This window comes from Clupea harengus, chromosome 20 (assembly GCF_900700415.2).
Source record: "Clupea harengus chromosome 20, Ch_v2.0.2, whole genome shotgun sequence".
Lineage (NCBI taxonomy): Eukaryota > Metazoa > Chordata > Actinopteri > Clupeiformes > Clupeidae > Clupea > Clupea harengus.
In genome coordinates, this window is record NC_045171.1 from 1,964,744 (window position 1) to 1,985,934 (window position 21,191).

Sequence of the window (21,191 nt, forward strand, 5' to 3'; positions counted from 1 at the left end):
GAGAGAGAGAGAGAGAGAGTGTGAGAGAGAGAGTGATCCTTCAGCTGCACGCACATCCGCTCCGTCTCTGCTCTAGCAGTTCCAACAGATGCCACGTGAATAGGCTTAAAGAAACGGAGGACAATAAAGCATCATCAAAAGGAATTCAAGTAACTGAAGAATTGATGTATTTGTCTTCAAACATCTACACATGCTGTGGCAATGAGTGTGAGCCTCACCCTCTCGTGAGTAATCCAGTTCTGTGACACACTGAAATGACGTGGGCTGTTCCCCTTGCCTTCCCAGATGTGCTTCTGCATGTGTGTGTGTGTGTGTGTGTGTGTGTGTGTGTATTAGTCCTGGGAGCAGAGTGCTATCTCTCCCCCTAGTTAAATGGTTGCCTTGTCTGTGGAATTAAGGGCATCCTCCTCCTGGTGTCAGGGTCCCCCTGGCCTCTTCATCAGGGCCACACAAAGAGGGGCCTGTCACAGACCAAACACATATCCTCCATCCACCTCTCTCTCTCTCTCTCTCTCTCTTTCTCCCCCCACCCCAACTGTCATCCTGTGTCTGCTTCCTGCTCTGTTTTGCGTCTGTTTGATTTCCATACTCTCACCCTTTGATTTTGTCATCTGCCCTCATCTGCCCTCAACACTCTGACCCCTCACATTCCATTAGTCATATCTTCACTCTCATTGACACACTTTGTTGTTTTTACCCCTTGGCCATTACCACACACACACACACACACACACACACACACACACACACACACACACACACACACACACACACACACACACACTCCATCTACTCTGACACACAAGGCAAAGGCCACCGTGCCCATCTATAGGGATAGCAGCTGTGCCACTGTATTTATATTCGTAATACTGATGTATTTGTTGTGCAGGATGTGGTGCAATGTGCAGCCGTTCTGTCTGAAGGGAAGCTGAACACCGCGAGCGCCAGCCCGGCCCCAGCAGCCAGAGGCTTAGAGGGGTCATGTGACTGGTCATGTGACTGAGGTGTGCCACCCTGTACTGATACCCATGGGCAGATAACTCCAGTGGAATGTACACAATACACACGGCAGGCAGTCAACCCTCGAGCTAATCCTGAAGAAAATAAAACCCCAAATTCAAATGAATGGTTTGAAGGGACAATGCATAGTCAGGCCTGTCTTTTCAGTTAGACAAAAACTCCATAGTCGACATCCAAAAGTAGCCTGTAATGTCTCCAATCACTTGTCGTTGAAAAGAGGAACACAGCATTGTGCCTTTAATAGTAGTGATTGTAGCAAGAGAATGCCAACAAATGCTGACCGAGCAAAAGAATTAAGAGCATGAACTTTTGCACTTTTTCTTTTCAGTGTCACTGAAAGCTTATGCTGACTAAGGGGAAAATGTGTCAACTTCTTTAATCTGACGTAGAAGAGAGAAACCACTACTTTTCCTCTTATCCAGAACACGAGCTGTTGACTCCGAGGCCAGTCAAATCAAAAATGTCCAACAACATTTACTTGTCTCCTTGTGAGGGGCGCTAAGATACCACACGCAAATGTGGATTCATCATGAAATCTGGCCTCGACTCGCTCCCCTTAGTTTGGACTCTGATCATTGTTCCACAAGTTAGGTGTGCAACAGCCCCACAGAGAGGAAGACAGAGGGACAGAACAAGGGACGGAGGAGAGAGGTGAAGGATGGATAGAGAAACAGAGGAGAAGAGGGGAAGGGTGATGGTGGGGAGACAGCAGTGAGAAGAGGAAAAGAGGAGGGAGAGAAGAAGGGGTGAGGGAGAGAGAGAGAGAGAGAGAAAGAGAAGGAGAGAGAGAGAGAGGAGAGGAGAAGGGGTGAGGGGGAGAGAGAGAGAGGAGAGGAGAGAGAGAGAGACCACATTGTTACCACCTATAACTTATTGTTTGTTTTTATTTATTTATGTTTATTGTGCTTGTACATTTTATGTAAACATGCTTCGGCAACGTTGTATTGTATGCAGTCATGCCAATAAAGCCTTTTTTGAATTGAATTTGAATTGAGAGAGAGAGAGAGAGAGAGAGAGAGAGAGAGAGAGAGAGAGAGAGAGAGAGAGAGAGAGAGAGAGAGGTGGATGGAGGATATGTGTTTGGTCTGTGAGAGAGAGAGAGAGAGAATAAGGGGTGAGGTAGAGAGAGAGAGAGAGAGAAGAAGAAGGGGTGAGGTGGGGAGAGAGAGAGAGAGGAGAGAAGAAGGGGTGAGGTGGAGAGAGAGAGAGAGAGGAGAGAAGAAGGGGTGAGGTGGAGAGAGAGAGAGAGGAGAGAAGAAGGGGTGAGGTGGAGAGAGAAGAAGGGGTGAGGGAGAGAGAGAGAGAGAGAGAGAAGAAGGGGTGAGGGAGAAAGAGAAAGGAGGGAGAAAGAGAGTTCTGTGAGAACTCTCTGAGTGACTGACCCCTGCTGATTCTCTGTTTTTCTCCAGACAGGATTCCTGGAGTATCGATGATGCTGATGCTCTCCAAGACTGGGTTGTTCATCTGAGCGCACATGAACCTGGAGGGGGGAGGGGGAGAGACAAGAGGGAGACAAAGGGTGAGGGTGAGCAGGTAAAAACAGGTTCAGCGAGGTTAAGCAACACTTCAGGAAACAACCTTTCCATCACACAGAAACTTCCACCTTTGACACACACACACACACACACACACACACACACACACACACACACACACACACACACACACACACACACATTGCCAGCACACTCTAAATTCCTCTTTGGAGTAACAAGTAGGTTAATATATGAAAACACTTGAGATTCGTATCCAGACAGTTACACTGGGTGCAAACGCTTGATGTGTTGGTCTCCATTGATCCATCCAGGCAAAACGAAAAAGAACACTTCTGTCAAATTCAATCCCTCCAAACGTCAAAACTTTGTGTCTGGGAAAGTGTGCCCCCCCCCCTGTGTTTTCTTAAATGGAAGGTTTCATTACCATGGCAGCTTGACAAGGACCTACACACCATTCCTGGTATATTTTGTATATACTGCAAGATCAGGTTAAGGTCATACTTCAACAAATAGGTGGAAGCCAAATTATCTCAAGAATGTGGTCTGGTCTTTTGCGAGTGGTTTTCACTCTCCTACCATTTTAAACATGGTCTCTGCTCCCCCTTCTACAGCTAGTACCACGGTCTGGCCGCTCGTTTGGCACCAGTACTCATACGAGGATCCTAGTCATGAGACCCTCGCAGTGAGCCAGAACATTCTTTCTACAAGAGGGCCCAATAGAGCAGGGCTTTTAAAATCCAAACCAAAAGTGGAAACTATGAAAACTATTCAGGGGGGGGGGGGGGGGGCTTAGAAGCCTGGTTTTTCCAAAGTGGTTATCAAAATCCATTTCAGGAAAAACATAATCTTCTTTCACTCTCCTTGTATTAGTGTGGGAAGGCATGTAGTTGGTTTGCAATTTTTTTTAATGTATGATATTGTTCCAAATGAGTTTGGGACTTTTTGTAATAAATTCATAAAATGCCCCAAAATGCTTTTCAGGGCCCCAAGCCCCAACCACAAGCCCACAGACTCCACACATTCCCTTCAGCACCCCTTGCTCCTGGTTCCATCCCCTTCAAATCCCTCTTTCCATGGCCTTTCCTCCTCCGTGCCTGTGTGTCCTTCATCTCACTCTGTCTGTTAGTCTCTCAAAAAGATCCTTCTGCAAAGTCATCAGCGGTGTTGAGGAAGTGCAAACAACGAAACTGACACAGAAACAATTCAGCTGTGGGAAAGTTTACTTTTTCCACATCCACTTCTCTTTTTAGAGGGACTCCCTGAACGACCTGCTGTGGGCCGTACGTGTTAAAGCCCCAGGATTGCAGCACAAACACACATGGCTCATGTCTGCCTTGTCCTGACAGGACGAACACCATCATGTGACAGAGAGCAGAAACCCCCTTAGTCAACTCATTTGAGCCTGTTCAGTTCGGTTTGTCACATTCTGATGAATCATGATACCCCAATATTGCTTGATGAAGCATCTGACTGTGGATAATCTGCAGGTCACCTTGTTTGAAAGTACTTTAAATCAAGTTTGACTGGTCTTTCAGGTTACCGGTAGTTTACAAATATATTAGGTTACTTGCCATCTTTAAAGAAGCTGCTATAGATGGAAGCCTCTGATCAATTGTAATAAATGACATGTCATTTTTATGTCAATGGATAGACTACAGAAGATAAAATGGCTGTGGTCATATGTCCACCTCATTAAGATGCCATGCAATGTGATGCCATGTGCACAACAGACATGGTGACTCAGCTGGTGTAAACTTGTCACACTTCAGATGTAATCCCATGACACCAATCTGAAACAGTTTAATCTTTAACCAACATATGGCGACTGAAGACAGTGTCTAATCCCAGGCAGAGGCAATCCTCTTGAGGAGATGAAACACCTGACCCATCCATAAACACTATTTGTGTTAAGTTTGTGCGGGGAGGTTTTCAATCTCTGTTGCGCAAGTTTTGGTTGTTGACACCTGGTATCCGGCTACTCCGTCATGGGTGTGTCAAACATGGGTGTGTTTGTATGGAGGGTGTGTGAATGAGGGCAGCTGCTCTTGCATATTTGAGTTGCTTCCTTTGGGTTAATGTGATTAATTGCATACAGTAACATATGACAGATATGCCGGTACACACCATCTACACAAACAAGATCTAAAAACAGGTGTTGTACCATCTGTATAGACGCCAATACACACGTTTTCCGTTATCTAAGACTTCCGGGTGAGATCATGAGGCCTCGGCTGGCGAAAAAACAAACTTTCTGAACAAAAGGAGGCAATGTATTGACGGGTCAAACTAGGCGTACTATTAATTAGCATCGATATGTGGACCCAGTTGGCATTAGACAGTTGACATCCACAATATTTAAAGTTGGGCAAAATGTTCACCACTAACAACAAACTGACGGAACCTTCTAAAATCAGCAGATACCACTGTATGAGCTCACATTTATAGTTTTTTTTTTTTATAAAGTAATGGTAGATATTTAGCTGACCTACGTTTGTGGTAAATCTAGATAGCTTCCTAGCTGACCAAAATAAAGTTAGTCCAAAGTACACATAAAGTTATGTGCAAGTTTGTTCGATATTGACTTTCACTGTTGACTATGGCCATGTACCAGGATATTGATGTAGCTAAAAAGACACTCACCTGTTGAGAAAAGCGTTGCCATAAGCGTCCAGTTTTCGAAAGGGTTTCTTCGGGTCAACTACCAGGGCGTTTCCAGGTATCACACCTTCCTGCTCACCGTGCATCACGGCAATGAAGGAATCTGTAGTTGGCTCTGGACCTATCCTCATACCTGGGAAGTCCTGCTCCATCAAGTGCCTAATAAAGGTTGTTTTGCCGGTCGAGTACTGACCTACCAAGAGTACCATGGGTTTGTTGTCAAAATCGGCGTCCTCCAGTGCCGGCGAGTGGAACTCGTGGAAACGATAAGCGTCTTCCAGTGGAAAGAGTTTAGTTCGGTACAACCGACGTAGCCCCTCTGTGACATTCTGAAACAATTCTGGATCTTTTTTCCTCCCGTCTTTGGACCAGCTAAACATTATGAGAGTATGAGACTCGCCGACACAAGAGAACGCAAGTGCTTACGATCAGGATGTCCGCCCCGACTGTTCAGACTCGTTTGAAATGTAGCTATCTTACCACCACCCCTCCTACATCAACTCAACTACGGCTGATTCATACAGTGAAGAAATGTCGTCGTGTGTCCCGCAGGGTAAACTGAATATGAAACGGCAGATATTCATAGAAGGAAAACAGACGTCCTTATATACCAGAAATGGCATTTAATTAGGCTACCCGTGAAAACTGCTTATTCTCTCGTGACTGTACCGTACCACTAAGGTGAAACTTCGTCGTTAACGTCCTGGTGCTAGCTGTACCGCTCGCTAGCTGTTTTTTTTTTTTTTTTTTTTAAACTCACACAGGAAACCGCGTGTGGTACTGAGGTGTGTGCTACATGTTATAATAAAAGTCCTTCATTGGCAGCAGTCCAACATCAATAGGTGTCAACAAATAAAAATACAATCTTGTCCCCTAATTGAAAACAGCAACAACTCTGATTACTCATTACATTTGAATGAGCAAACTAAAGCATATAAGACTTCTAGCAGGATAGAAACTTTAAACTATCGACAAAATGATTTGAACGCGGCCGGCCTGTCTGATCTCTTGACATTTCTACTTTTCTATAATTTTCTGGTAACCTGTTATAGTCTCATAATTTGATGATCCCCTCAGAAAAAATTTGGTTTGGAATCTTTGCAGTCCTAAAAGAACATTCAGATCTGCTGACTTGCAAGACCATCTCTTGCAAGGTTTTAGGAGAGCATCCCTCGTATCTCTACTGTACTCTTGTGGCAATTTTGGGTAACTGCTCAGGCAACAAATAATTCAGCCAGACTTTTCCAGAACTTTTTCAATTAACTGTAACGAACAACTATAGCCTGCATAGGCTACTTCAACAAATCTATGCACTGTGTTGTTTCCATATAAAATTCAAATAATATAAAAATCACAATTTCACTCACCCACCCCAACACAAAAGCACAGCACAAATTCTGGTGACAATTCAGAAATAGAGGCCGATTATTTAATCAACAAACAAACAAGGCTGACTGCTGTCAGTTTTTTATTGCACAAACGACCCACTGCAACACACACGTGTTATATATGGAGGCGACACAGGACACACACAGTGCACTTAACCAATAGTGTCTCTTGCCAGCCGGTGTCTCAGCATCTGAGCATTGACAACTTGTTTCTCAGTGTCTAACACATCTAATTTAGATAAGTGACAAGATTGTGAAGACTATATCGCACCCCAAAACAATACCAAGGCCCATCACAAACAATGGTACAATATTTTGAATTTGATTGACAGGACTGACTCTGCTGTTGTCCTTGCAGTCAGCAGTGACTCTCCACCAGTAACAGCCCCCCCACTGGATGTTCATGTGCTTCCACATGGAGTTGCTGTTACAAAAAGCGAGCACTAGAATTTACAGTTTGGACAAATTCCCATTGTCCAGCGGGTGATAAATCTTGAGAAGCACAAAGTTAATCTACAAGCACCACAGTACTTTTATACTGCCATGCAACGTATTACATTCAGAAATACAGCTTGTTCAAAATATTCAAGCACGCACAATATACAGTATGACCTGAAGGGATTTCCAGTCATGGCCAGGGGGACCAGATGCAAACAGTCCACATGTGGGGCCAGTTAGAAGTCTGTGTGGGACAATGTGGACATGTTACCAATGCTGAGAGGAAATCTAAAACTTTGAGTTAATGTGTAACTGAATAAGAAACATTTGTATTCTGCCTTTTAGTTCTGAAACACTTATACCTCAAGTTGATTCCAGAGCACAACAGCAAGGCCATAAAAGGAACACGCTACAGTTTTTGCAATTTGAAAGATATGATGAGCCATTATGTCGCCTGGTAGCTTTTACCTTATCTGCAAACTAAGCCTATAAGTTTAGGATTTGTGACGTAGCAGGAGTCCACCGGCCCCACGTCTGCACAGTTTGATTGACGGCCGTCACAGCCTCTTGACAGCCTCTTGATGACAGCCTTCACGGTTCTCTTCTCAGCCAATGTATGAAAGCCAGGCTTTTTGAAAAGTTTGGCTATGTTGTATTTGTATGAGCCAGGTTGCTGCTTTTGTCATATCGATAAGAGAAAGGAACTTGTGAGCTGGGCGGGTTAAGAACGCATCCATGTGTTTTTATTTCTGATAATGAAATACAAAATGACCAATCTCAATATGCGGGATGCAGGACAAAGGGTTTAAATGCTGTGCGGTACAACACAAAGCGGGACTCCTGGTCACCCTTGTCATAGCAGTTTACAGTTTATAATGCTCATGAATTATGGTATACCATGTGGTAGTGCAATACATGTGGCTATGTGATTTTTTTGTTTATTCTCTGAGTAGATCCTGTCTCTGTAAATAAATTAAAAAGTCTGTTGCAAATTAAATATCCAATCATTCAAACTCTACTTGAGCAATCGGATTCTTAAACTTGACCTTGTAGGGGCCCCATAGACTCAACATGAACTTTAACCGAGTTGCCCTTTAAACTAAAAAACAAAACAATAAAATCATTCAAATTGGACCTTTGTGCACGACTTAAATCTTTTTCTGGTTGAAATGTATTGCCTACTGGAACTAAGGAAAAAAGTAAGACAAATATTTTCAAGCCGTCTTTTAGTTTCTTTTTTTCCTTTACCTGCCGTCAGTTTCTGTCCAATTATCCAAAAGACACACCAAGGAAATCCTAAGGAATCCAAGGTAACCCCACGCAACAGAAATGCAAAATTGCAGTCATAGAGTATATTGTCAAAGATGATGTAAAATGCAAGTTCACTGTAACTAAAGGCGTTTTCATGCAGTGTTTCAAAGATGTCAGGGTTTTCACCAGGACTAGCCTACCGACTTTACTTACCATGCCTGTTTGCAGACTGGTCAAATCACGCTTTCGAAAACGCCGAGTGTTTTGAACAGTAAAACCAGGTTACTCAAAACGCGCTGGATGAGATGAGAGAGTTAAATAAAGCACGTAGCCTGCTTCATAGATTCAACCGCGAAGAAAGGGCCAGTTGAAGGTGTGGACGCAGTTAAATAGAGCTGTAGGTGTTTGATTAATAATTAGCCGATACAACATTCACTTCGCAAGAATCCACTTACTTCCTTGTGCTCTACATTCTGTTTACCCATGTCAACACACACATCACACAACACAATACAATCTCTTTTGAACTTGTTCTGTCGGATTCAGTTCTTTCTCCTCTGGTCAACAAATAAGGCTCTTAATAATAAAAGTCGAGCGGGCACTGAAAGAAATGACGCCCAGTTGATTCATTCATTCGGAAAATGAGTTTTTAAAGTGACCTGAAGTTTGTCCCCGTCAGCCAGCCGTACGTGCATGAAACTGACGGGGGAAACAACGAAACCCTGTCCCAATGTGAGAAGCGTTTGCTTACCTTGGAGATTCAGACAGCCTGCTATCAAATTCAGGGTATCATCATATATTTGAATTGCCATATACTTTCAATTTCACGAATGATTTATTTTACTGTCTAATTCTCAACTTTACAGTTGATTATCCGATCCTAGTTCTAGTTGTAGGCTAATGAGTTTGCGGCTAACATTAGCCAGCTATCCATAGCTACCACTGAAACGGCAAATTAATATATCATCTTAAAAATGTGACATGTGTGGGCTATATTTGGTGATTTGTTTTTGTGGTTAACTTTACTACCTAATAATGTAATCACTGAAGGAAGACTATATGTGTTTTTTCACCGATGTACCTGTTTGGTGAGAAGTCAGTGAGATTCAGGCAGCTAGCTAGCTAGGATGGTTTCACCTAAGTTGTAGCATAATTGTATTTAACCAGACTATTATTATCTTGGAATGTTTATAGAATCATGGCCGATTGCACTACATTAGAGTCTCTACTGGAGATGGGGTTTGGCAGAAACAGAGCGTAAGTTAAATATTTAAATAGTTTCAGTACTCTACCAGTACATAACAGAGAAGTCCCGATGTTTCCACATTCAGCTGGGGTGTTTTGACTCTTTGTTTATCCATCCTCAGAGATAAGGCTGTGGCACACACGGGGAACCAGGGCATAGAAAGAGCAATGGACTGGTGAGTGAATATTTCCAGATCATGATATAACTTCCTTGAATATGTCGGGAATGGTCTTTTTTTATATCGCTCGTCTGACTCCAGGTTAATGGAGCACGAAAACGACCCAGACATCGATGAGCCATACGTACCACCGGCAGGGAATGTTGTAGGCCCAGTGACTGATCAGCAGAGCGTGGATCAGCCTAGCATTGATCAGCCTAGCATGGATCAGACAGCATCAGACTCTTCAGAATGTATGGGCTGGCACGGTCTTCTATAGCTTCAGCTTAATTTACTAAGAATACTCAGTCGTCTCTGTCTGCACCTGTACGTTACTGAACCCTCTCTTTTATTATTATTTACAGTAGCTACGCAGGAAGCTATTGACGCATTGATGCAAGAAGATGACAAACGATCTATGACAGAGGAGGAGAGGAAAGAGCAGGTGAAAAGGTCAGTAAATGTATTTGGTCACTCAATTCATAGAGAGAAAATTACATGAATGATTACTCAGGGGGGGGAAAATAAACACTTTGTCATGTCTTCACCCAGACTGGAAGACCTGATGAGGGTGAAGCAGGAGGAGAGACGAGAGAGGGAACGGAAGGAGGAGCTGGAGCGAGAGAAGCAACGCAGGAAGACAGGCCAGGAGCTTTTGCAAATTAAACAGAGGCTCCAGGATGACGAAATGAAGAAGCTGGCTGACCACCGGAAAAAGGAGAAGATGGAGGATCGGGCAGCCAAGTAAGAGCTCCCTGACCAAGCCTTTCAATACTGCCAAAAAGTAGCTGGCCAGTGTCCATAATATAGATCTTACAGACACGCCTTCATTTTAAATGAATCAGACCTGGATGGTTCATGGAACGCTGGCCTAAATTAACAGTACCTCTGTATAGTTTCCACCCAGTATGTTATCCAAGATGGCAGCATTCAGAGACCCACTACAACACTAAAGCATGTTTAAAAGAGTATATTACTTAAATGGTATAATGTTCGAGATTTCCCTGCACCTCAAAACCATTTGATATGGGGTGGGGCAGTGCTGTGTGCTAATTAAGCATATTTCTTTGTGATGTCATGCAGGCAGCGGGTCCGAGACAAGATCGCTCGTGATCGAGAGGAGAGAGCTCAGAAGGTAATGTGACTGGAAGTATCTCCCACAGCGATCACCCAAGAAATGTACCTTCGTAGTCAGCAATAGGATATTAGGAGTGTTAACTCCCAGCCTGCGGTGTTGGGAAGAGACGGGGCTTTGTCACGAGTGTTTATATGACTGGATTGATATTCCCTCCTTGTTCAAAATATGTTGCCTAAACACGTTCCTAAACCTTGTATCGATCCTGTCTGTCCTCTTAGTTTGGTGGTGGCTCCTCAGGGACCGCCCTCGCTTCTCCCCCCCCTGAGGCAACCTCTCCACCTCCAGCAGACAACCAGGGCCCCCCTCCAGCTAAGAAGGACTACGATGAGTGTAGGATACAGGTAAAGAAGGGCTACACATCTGCTTTGTATAGTACTAAGGATCCAGGTACATTGTTGCTTAAGCCACTAGTGAGCTCTGAGACTGAGCCCACACTCTGTCCTGTACAGGTGCGCCTGCTGGATGGCTCTGCGCTCACAGCCACGTTTAAGGCCAAGGAGCCACTAGCATCCGTGCGGGTCTACGTGCAATTGAATGGAGGCAGCGAGCAAGACTTCACACTGCTGTCACCCTACCCTCGCCGTGTCTACACCGAGATGGACATGGAGAAGCCGCTCCAGGAGCTAGGTGAGAAACCAGAGCCAGGGTGTCCATCAGAAAAGTGAGGTTGCTTAGCCAAATATCAGTACAAAAATGTTAAATATTACATCATCCTTGTTGTGACAGGTTTGGTGCCTTCTGCCGTCCTTGTTGTTGCCAAGAAGTAAAAGGGTTCCAGAGAAACAACTAACTACACAGCTCTTCCAGACTTCTGTCATACCAGTGAAACGAAGAGCACATCCGACGCAACAATGGACCTTACTTCTCCACTTTCTCCTTTCCTATTTAAAAATCATTCAATTCAGTCGATCAAAACAGAGCTGGTACCTTTTTAAAGCATTTCTGATCAGGTACAGTTAAGATGTGTCCCAATTGTAAAGTCAATAAACATACTGCATCCCCCCCCAAAAAATAATGGATGTGGCTATGGGCTATCTTTCAGGAGCTACCAGGAGTAACGAATCTTATGTTTTAGCTGCTTATTCCCCAACACTATGCCGTTTGAAATAAATCTACAATATTTTCCTGGGACTTGTTGAAGGTGATTTGTTGCTCATCACAGGAAGACAACACTGACTAAGTGACTGGTGGAAGACATGGCCTTGGGGTATACTGACACTTTTATTAAGCACTGTGTAAAAAAACACATTTGCATGAAAGACATTACAATAAAATAAAAAAAGAGCCAGCAGTTCACTTATGGGTTACTGTTTGTAAAAATAAAATGTCTAGAAGTCTAGAAACATGTAGTTTTCCTGCTTGCACAAAGTAACTCATACAACAGAAGAGATTGGAATGGAACTGGAGCACTGGATAAGAGGTGATGGAGAGGCAGCATCTGTCTCAAGGTTACTGATCATCAGTCAATACAGCCAGGGCCAGATCTATACGCGCCAGATCTATACGGGCCAGATCTATACGGGCCAGATCTATACGGGCCAGATCTATATGCTAAGAATGACTCGTGATGCAGCACCACAGTAACTTGGTTATTTCCCTCCTCAACACCCAAAAACAAATCAAATAAAATTACCTGTTACCTTCTTAGGCATCTTGACTTACAAAAGTAAAATTAATCTTACATTTCAATCCAATTTTTTTTACAGATACTGTACAGATGGATGTTACAGTATGGGGATAAAAGGTGTTTAGATGAGTGAGACAAAATGACAACCCATTGTCATATGGCTAAAGAAAGCACAGGGGATAGCAGTCAGGGCTAAACTTATTTACCATTCAGATTCTAAAAAAACATCTGTACATACAAAAACGCCTGGTTTTCTGCTGGAATGATGCAAGATTTCCACAGCAATGTAGCAGTTGTACCTCGCTGACGTTAAAGCCCTCTGAACCTTATTGAATTGATACATTACGACCGATTTTTTGGGGATGTTACATCATCATACTCATTTTTAAAACAAGACCATATTTTTATTATAATTACTAACATATTTAACACTTAAGAACCTTGAAATCTCAAAGGAATCTTAAAATCTTAAAAATTGGGAACATAAAACATGCCTGCATTGTTAAAAATAACCCTTTCCCATCTTGAAAAGTTGAAGCTGATATGAAATGGCCTCTGTTAAACATCATAAAATCATGATATTTATAGCTTCGCAAAGCTTCATTTCAAACCCTTGAATGATTCTGATCCTTATCCGTATTCCTGTTGTCAGGCGATGCTTTACAGGACAGCTCTAATCCCTTCCAGAGACAACCGCGACAGTGAATGTGCATATCTCTACGTCATCAAACAGTACCCCAATATTCCTGTGGCCTCCAGTGAGTCATGCAGGCCTTTTGGCCTAGCTGGGAGGGTAATACTGATTGTACTGATTCCATGGGTTCTGGTATCCTCCATATCCTCCATACTGCGGTTGCTGGGGAGAGGGAAAGAAGAAAAGGTAGCCAAAGAACATCAATATTTGCCCACAGTGGCATGTAGCCTCCGTACAGATGCCAAGACTCCTTCAGTCGTGTCCGAATTTGAAGAAGGTGTGATATTTTGGTCTGAAACCACTAAAGTGAAGCCCACACTCCTCCTCATACCTGATACCAGCTGCTGTAGCTTCCATATGACCCACTCATGTCCCCCATCATGGGAGGAGGGGGCGCCGTCATGGGGGCAGGCGGTACGGTGGGGGGGGCAGTCTGGGCCGCGGCCGTGGCTGAGCCGTCATCCGTGCGGCTAACCTTCTCTGGGTCATCGCTATCTCTGCAGAACAGGCAATAAGAGAAAACACAGAGTAGCTGTTTAAGGTATTTGCAGCCTTGAACAGCATGAGAAAAAAAAAAAAAAACAATGAACCACTTTGCCACACAACTTCAAGGACAGCTTCAAGGCTTCATGAAGCTTCATCTTGCAATCACTTGTAAACTGTCCCCGTTTGGAATGATCCAATACTACACCACATGTGAAACTGATGCCATAACCATATTATTCAAACGTATATCAGCATAAGCAGGTGGCTATCTTGAATGGGAGAGTGAATCTAGAAGGTAAAAAGCCAGATGTGTGTTCATTAAGTCCAGCTTCGAAGCCAGATGTGTGTTCACTATCTCCAGATGTGTGTTCATTATGTCCAGCTTCGAAGCCAGATGTGTTTATTATGTCCAGCTTCGAAGCCAGATGTGTGTTACCATGTCCAGATGTGTGTTCACTATGTGTGTTCACCATGTCCAGATGTGTGTTCACTATGTGTGTTCACCATGTCCAGATGTGTGTTCACTATGTGTGTTCACTATGTCCAGATGTGTGTTCACTATGTGTGTTCACTATGTCCAGATGTGTGTTCACTATGTCCAGATGTGTGTTCACTATGTGTGTTCACTATGTCCAGATGTGTGTTCACTATGTGTGTTCACTATGTCCAGATGTGTGTTCACTATGTCCAGATGTGTGTTCACTATGTCCAGATGTGTGTTCACTATGTGTGTTCACTATGTGTGTTCACTATGTCCAGATGTGTGTTCACTATGTCCAGATGTGTGTTCACTATGTGTGTTCACTATGTCCAGATGTGTGTTCACTATGTCCAGATGTGTGTTCACTATGTCCAGATGTGTGTTCACTATGTCCAGATGTGTGTTCACTATGTGTGTTCACTATGTGTGTTCACTATGTCCAGATGTGTGTTCACTATGTCCAGATGTGTGTTCACTATGTGTGTTCACTATGTCCAGATGTGTGTTCACTATGTGTGTTCACTATGTCCAGATGTGTGTTCACTATGTGTGTTCACTATGTCCAGATGTGTGTTCACCATGTCCAGATGTGTGTTCACTATGTGTGTTCACTATGTCCAGATGTGTGTTCACTATGTGTGTTCACTATGTCCAGATGTGTGTTCACTATGTGTGTTCACTATGTCCAGATGTGTGTTCACTATGTGTGTTCACTATGTCCAGATGTGTGTTCACTATGTGTGTTCACTATGTGTGTTCACTATGTGTGTTCACTATGTCCAGATGTGTGTTCACTATCTCCAGATGTGTGTTCACTTTGTCCAGATGTGTGTTCCTTACCCATTTTCCGCTCCCCTTTTTTTCGGGCCTATTTCCTTCAGCAGCTTCTGGTGCTCGTCGTACATGGTCAGGACGCTGGGAGGGAACAGAGAACACGGGGAGTGAAGTGGACACACGCCGCCGCCGCCCCGTTGGGGCCACACAACGTATATTAATTAGGCCAGGTGCATGGTGGGAGTGGGATGGAATGAATAAGGTGTCAGTGTAAGAGATGCTCTGACTCACTTGCCGTTAGCAGTGGGCACGCACTGCTGAAGCAGCTATCTGATGCTCTGCAGTTGCTATTTAGGTATAGGACAAGATTTTGAGAGCAGCAAAGGGCAAACCCTGACTCCTTAAGCAGAACATTTAAGTCTGTATCAATGACAACTTTCATGGACAGACAAACACACCCCCTTTTTGGGTTGTTGATAAAAGAAAAAACTGATTGCAGAAGTCATTCTCGTCTTTTGGTGATGTGGTGCTGCTAACCTTTGAACGGTGGCTCCGAAGTCTTCGGCAAACTGCAGGCCCCGCTGGGAGAAGAGGATTTTGGTGCGGGGCGAGAGGGGGGCGGCCAGAGCTCGGGTGACGCACTGCTGCACCCCCGTTCCGTTCGTGCGCGGGTCTCCCGACACCTCCAGCTCAAGCAGGTTCAGGTGCAGCTTACCGTTGTCCTAGAGCAAAGACCACATTACACCGGTTGGGACTCCTTCTCAACTCTATGCAATACTGATCAAACGGCGCTATCTCTTAACATTCACATTGTCTTCAAGGCACTGATCAGTTGAATCAACTCTATGCAATACTGATCAAACGGCGCTATCTCTTAACATTCACATTGTCTTCAAGGCACTGATCAGTTGAATCAACTCTATGCAATACTGATCAAACGGCGCTATCTCTAACATTCACATTGTCTTCAAGGCACTGATCAGTTGAATCAAATGAGGTGTAGAGCTATACGCACACCTTTCTCTCATAATCTCAACCAGACCTCCAAGAAGAGGACAGTGAGCCACAGGTACAGACATAAAACACACTCTCTGTGAGCTTACTGGGTTGAGCTCTATGGCTTCCTGTAACACAGTGCGGGCCCTGGACGCATTCTTGCCCAGCTTGAGGAGCAGACGGGCCAGCTTGATGGAGTAGAAGGCGTGCAGCGGAGGATTCTCTTTGCTCTGCTCTACGGCCTCCGTCAGCATCGTCTCCGCCCGATCCACATGGCCCAATCGCCTCTCCAGCCCCGCCCTGCGCAGGCGCACCACGGCCAGCCCCGGCATGGTTTGCTCCAAAGTTTCTAGAATATTCTGGGCTACAGTGAAGTTTCCTGCAGGAGATAAAATATAGAGCACAATGCGAGCATCAGATACATGCATCAGATATTCTCACGTAATGGACAGCAAGCGATTTGACCACATCAAATAAGACAGTAAGCCAGGCAATGGATTACAAACTATATAATTGCGTGTGTATGTTTTTAAGCACTGCAGGGGACCTGAGGGAACTATTCCAGCAACCTGACATCACATGGGATAACAAGTGGTCACCTTCACATGTACACGTTTCTTACCGTGCCGCTCTTCAAAGGTTGCCCAATGCAGGTGGACGGAGTGCTTGTAGGGCAAGTGGATCTCACAGGTTCTCCGAAACACAGTGCGTGCCTCCTCCACGCTAGACTGCTCCATGTAGTGAGCATACTACGCACATACAAACAAAACACACAGTTAAACTTTGACCCTCTTTTAATCCTCTGCTAGACTCCTGGCCTTCTGCTCGATCCCCTCTCTCCTTACCTTGGTCCAGAACTCCTCGTAGAGGGCACAGGCGATGAGACAGCGCTCAAACAGAATCAGCACCCTCTTGTGTCCAGAGATGCCTCCCTCAGCCTTTGGGGCCTCTGGGGCCTCTTGCTCCACCTCTGCTGCTGCCTCCTCGGTCCCCTCTGTCCCCTCGGTCACCTCTGCCCCCTCGGTGCCCTCGTGCTCCCCTTTGGCCTCGGCCATCTCCCAGTCCAGGTAGCTCTGCCAGCCCTTCAGCTGAGCCTTGTCCAGTGGTTTAACATGAAAGTATGGTCTTTTGATCTACCGCAACAGAGAAACAGACAAGGTTTATGCCGAATTGCCACAGCCGTTCAACATCCTTCAAAATGAGGTCTGCGTACTGAAGAATGAACAGTTTAATACTCACAGCATCTTCAAATGTCCATCTCTTCCTGACCTCTGCTTCATTCTCCTGGAAGATCTTCTCTCTGCCGGCCAATAAGAGCTCCTGCATCTTTTGCACGGCTTCTTCCTGATTGGATAAAACAGAGAAATGAACAATTCCACCAAGATAAAAACAAGGCAGGCAACACAAAAAGGCAACTGAACACACTTGACAAATAACGACGTTTACACTACCGAATCTTTGCCATCGTCGTTGTCTGCGGGTTCCTCCTCTCCTGGGGGTCTCTCCTCTTCCTCCTCGGTGGGGTTGGACCCTTCTCCCTGAGCTTGGCTCTGTTTGTATTCTGCCCGCAGAGTCTGATATTCCTCTTCAGACAGAATATCCAGAGGTGGATTGGAGTTTATGTGAGTCTTCATCCTGCAAAGAAGTAGACAGGAGGACATCTTTAAAGCAAGTCAAGTCTCCGGGAGGCAAAACCTCACAACCGAAGACTGGAGGAAATTAAGTAGATTATGTACACCTTATATTTGATATTTCCATTAACAAAGAAATGAAGGTTGCTGTTTCAAACTGCACTTTAAAAGGCAATTAATGCCTGAGGTCTCAATGAGTGGTACATCGTGAGGCTGCCTGAGGTCTCAATGAGTGGTACATCGTCAGGCTGCCTGAGGTCTCAATGAGTGGTACATCGTCAGGCTGCCTGAGGTCTCAATGAGTGGTACATCGTGAGGCTGCCTTACTTGTCATAGTGTCCACGGTAGAGCTGTGTGGGCACTTTGAGCGCCCGGTCGTAGACCACAGTCATGGCTTTCAGGTTGCCCTGCTCCTTCTCCCACTCAGCGAACAGGTCCCAGAGCCGGTCCGAGTGCCAGTCCATCCCCGCGGCCTCCAGCGCCTCTTCCAACACGCTGCAGCAAACAGCAGGGGGAGCAACGTCAGTTTTGTGATTTTCAGCATTAGCTTTTCTTTTTCATTCTCCATGATTTAAAAAGCAAGGGGAGCAACCTGTTATCTTACCAGACAAAACACACACGTACAGCATGACAAAGTAGTTGGTGCAAAAGATGTGATCCTGGACGTGCTCAAAATGGACAGAAAAGTATGGGTTGACAGACAGGAAGATCGTGGGGAATTATGTACCTGCGAATGCGCTGTGTGGACTCAGGCAAGTTCATGTTCAGAGTCCCCAGTAACAAGTTGATATAATGGATCCAAAGGTCGACACTCAAAGGGATGGCCTTTAAGCCCTGCACACACACCTGAAACACAACGAGCACACCAACAATCAACAATCAGAGTGCAGCAGCATCCCTGGTGTTTCCAATGGCCACAGCTCTTCATCCTTATGGACAGGATCACACCTCAGTGTACCCAAAGGGCAAAAGGAACAGAAAGGGGTTGACATCAATGACACAAAGAGTGCCCTCTCTTACCTCCTCTGCCTTGACATTATTCCCTGCTCGTCTCTCCATGTCTGCAAACTTCTTCCAGTAGCCATAACACAGTGGGTACCGCAACAGGAAGGCATTCAAAGCCCTACGGGAAGCCGTCATGTGACCCTAGAAGCAGGTGGATGAGAGGTCCTGAGTGCACCAGTTGTGGTCACCAGACACCTTATGCTCCGAGTTTCAAACTACTAGGCTATAAAGGACGATGGTTTTAGTCAAAACAGTGCTCTGTCTTTACTTATAGTTTAAGTTGAGAACAATGCCCATGTACGTCAAATGTCAAGAAATGCATTACAATGTGCTCAAGGCAATGCAGTCTGTACATGAGGTATTCATTATGGTGTAGATGGGTTTATTTTAAAGTTCTCACCTCTTGTTCACAGTATTGTAGCAGGTCTGTCCAACTAGTGAAATCCTGGGGATTGTCGTGGGCTACTTTCCACAGCCTGTCGAAGTCCACCGGGAGCTCTCCCTCATCCTCCTCGTCGCCCTCCACTACGGGCATGGTGTACGGTGCCGTAGCCTCCACTGCTTCCATCATCGTACCGTCGGCTTCTTCAGAAGCCTGGTTCTCAGGATTGGGTGCCACGAAGGCTTCGGAGTCTCCAAGCTCTCCTGTGAATCAATGCCTATCAGTGACCATGTTCAAACTTGAAGTATTCAACAATGGTAAACAGAATAACATGTCGTGTGCTGATTTCGCAACTTTAACCAACATCAGGTACCTGTTCACGTTATTTAAACGATGAGCTTTACCTAAGTTTCAAAACGTTCATGTCCGGAGGGCGGTTAAGTTGCCATAAATGTTTTGCTAGCTCTCTATTAGTTTCTTGTTAACGTTACGTGACTAGCACATATTTCGTTACCCACATTTAAGAGAGTCTAGACACAATGACACACGTTTAGTGTAAATTAGAAATACTAGAGAGTTAACAGGTTATTGCACTTCCTGGAAGAACGGGGGAAGTTGGTTAGCTACGGTAGCTAACATAATGAGGCATTCGTCGTTACATTAGCTAGCCTGTGAGCTATCGATAGTTAGCTAACATCAACGTCTCTAAAGATGCTAATAAGTAATCTTTACAAGATGAATGAGACTCTAACGTTCACGCTCTAGCGGGGTGTGATAGAAAATAACAACTTTTCATGCCCTCTGAAATAAGGGGAGAGCCCTACCTTCTTGGTTATCCATTTCTCCATTGCCACTAAGATCCTCAGAACCTTCTGCCGCCATGTCCGAAGATAAAACAAATGACGTCATCGGATAGCGACAGTCTTGTCATTCTTTTAGCGTAGGGCTTTTACCATAGACATATGTCTATAGCTTTTATTGTCTGTTCATGTCCATTCGGTTAATTCCTCCTCAGAACTTTTTTTTTTTTTAAAAGACACATTTTACAGACAAGGCACAGGCTTATCTAAAATCACACGCCAACGTCTGATACAGTACATTTTTTATTACCCACGGCCACATCTGAAGATCCAACAATCAAACAAAAACTCTTTCAAGTATTGATCTCTGTAAGGCAATCCTCTACCAAGTAGTTATTGAGAGGGGCATGAGCCCTAGTCTGAACATGGTAACCTTAAATGGACTTCAACGCTGTAATTGCACAAATCCAAATTTACCAAGGCAATCCAAAAATAAGACGTCATATTTTCACAACATAGTTCTTGAAACATTTTAGGCTGACTTATGAATGTCATTATTTCCAGACAACCAGAATGCCGAATCACATATAGGTATTTTTGCATTTGCACACAAGAAGAAAAAAAAAACAGTAATATAACAATGCTCTAGCATAAAACCATTAAAACAGCAGTTAACGAGATTTTACAATCCCACAGCCAAGGATCTACGATGTACCCTAATACCATCTACTATGGCCCCTCCCCGTAATGAGTTAGGCTACTCTCATCTACTCGTGAATAGAATGAATTCACAAAAATATCAGAACACAAACAATAAAAAAAAAACAAGTTGTTCCAGATTCAGTGGTTTATTCCCCTGAAAATATGTCCCAACTCTTTGAACTTCATTTCCTGCTTGAGCTGCCACGTTTCCCCTCACCCACCCATCACAGTACAACACACAGAGCCAGTACTGGCCAGACATATTTAAACTGTCCCACAGAATTATCAAGTATTTCAAGTCGAAGTTAAGGACACAGTATTTGAATGGTTTCCCAAGTTAGAGAAAAAATCTGTCACAATACCGGGTGTTAGGACTTTCAGGATAGCAAGAAGAAACAGGTAAAGATTTTTAGAGGCTCAACCATGCTGACTTTACAGATGTTCACAAGGCATGATTAGGTTACTAAAATGATTTTCAATGATCCAGATGAAATATCCTAAAATTCCTCAGAAATCCAAAACATTTTGTCCTCAGACTTCAGTAAATATATTTAACAATCACATGACCAAGATTTGAGTTGACAAAGACATGGCAATTTGAAAAAAAATAATACATAAAATGGAAAAACACCTAGTCCTAATAAGAGTTCATCTAAGATATTTTTTTTAATGACATGATCACACAATAACGCAATTGTGGTCCTGAATTGTAAAAGTGCTAATTCATCACCTGTAATGATGCTCATATTTGTATCTGTGTGTGTGTTTGTTTTCCCTTCTAAAGAGCCCCACATGTATTGGTCTACTTCAAGGAAATGATT

General features: G+C 44.2%; 3 protein-coding genes across 4 annotated transcripts in view; 1 reads left to right on the forward strand and 2 right to left on the reverse strand.

Moving 5' to 3' along the window:
- ehd1a (EH-domain containing 1a) overlaps positions 1-6,298 on the reverse strand; it is a 7,181-nt gene extending 883 nt beyond the window's left edge. Inside the window, exons 1-2 of the mRNA XM_031558024.2 lie at positions 5,157-6,298; positions 2,334-2,500 (exon numbers count right to left, since the gene is read on the reverse strand). Of these exons, the coding sequence (XP_031413884.2) occupies positions 2,334-2,500; positions 5,157-5,554 (565 nt within the window). The 5' untranslated portion in view covers positions 5,555-6,298. The remainder of the gene's footprint in view (positions 1-2,333; positions 2,501-5,156) is intronic.
- Positions 6,299-8,883: 2,585 nt separating this feature from the next.
- Positions 8,884-11,923, forward strand: ubxn1 (UBX domain protein 1). 2 transcript variants are annotated; one of them, XM_012840897.3, is made up of 10 exons: positions 8,884-8,983; positions 9,446-9,508; positions 9,619-9,672; positions 9,757-9,908; positions 10,020-10,107; positions 10,207-10,398; positions 10,738-10,789; positions 11,011-11,133; positions 11,242-11,419; positions 11,519-11,923. In XM_012840897.3, the coding sequence occupies exons 2-10, from the start codon at positions 9,450-9,452 to the stop codon at positions 11,557-11,559; spliced, it is 939 nt and encodes a 312-aa protein (XP_012696351.1). In that variant the 5' UTR covers positions 8,884-8,983; positions 9,446-9,449; the 3' UTR covers positions 11,560-11,923. The 2 variants fall into 2 exon arrangements, with proteins under 2 accessions (XP_012696351.1, XP_012696346.1); XM_012840892.3 differs by having other exon boundaries at positions 8,911-9,037.
- Positions 11,924-11,994: 71 nt separating this feature from the next.
- Positions 11,995-19,817, reverse strand: si:ch211-114c17.1 (pre-mRNA-processing factor 39). Its single transcript, XM_012840853.3, has 14 exons — positions 19,693-19,817; positions 18,887-19,131; positions 18,502-18,627; positions 18,209-18,327; positions 17,809-17,976; positions 17,302-17,485; positions 17,090-17,194; positions 16,696-16,983; positions 16,473-16,599; positions 15,958-16,229; positions 15,392-15,576; positions 14,921-14,995; positions 13,445-13,610; positions 11,995-13,275 (listed from the first exon to the last, which is right to left on the reverse strand). The coding sequence occupies exons 1-14, from the start codon at positions 19,775-19,777 to the stop codon at positions 13,201-13,203; spliced, it is 2,220 nt and encodes a 739-aa protein (XP_012696307.2). The 5' UTR covers positions 19,778-19,817; the 3' UTR covers positions 11,995-13,200.
- Positions 19,818-21,191: the final 1,374 nt, after the last annotated feature.

Bases quoted from the DNA above. Each gene is read 5' to 3' on its own strand.
- ubxn1 (XM_012840897.3), top strand. From the start codon at position 9,450: ATGGCCGATTGCACTACATTAGAGTCTCTACTGGAGATGGGGTTTGGC. The intron at 9,509-9,618 runs GTAAGTTAAATA...ATCCATCCTCAG, and splicing joins GGGTTTGGCAGAAACAGAGC to AGATAAGGCTGTGGCACACA. The intron at 10,108-10,206 runs GTCAGTAAATGT...GTCTTCACCCAG, and splicing joins AGGAAAGAGCAGGTGAAAAG to ACTGGAAGACCTGATGAGGG.
- si:ch211-114c17.1 (XM_012840853.3), bottom strand. From the start codon at position 19,777: ATGACGTCATTTGTTTTATCTTCGGACATGGCGGCAGAAGGTTCTGAG. The intron at 16,984-17,089 runs GTGAGTATTAAA...CTGTTGCGGTAG, and splicing joins GATGGACATTTGAAGATGCT to ATCAAAAGACCATACTTTCA. The intron at 13,276-13,444 runs GTATGAGGAGGA...CCCTCTCCCCAG, and splicing joins GCTACAGCAGCTGGTATCAG to CAACCGCAGTATGGAGGATA.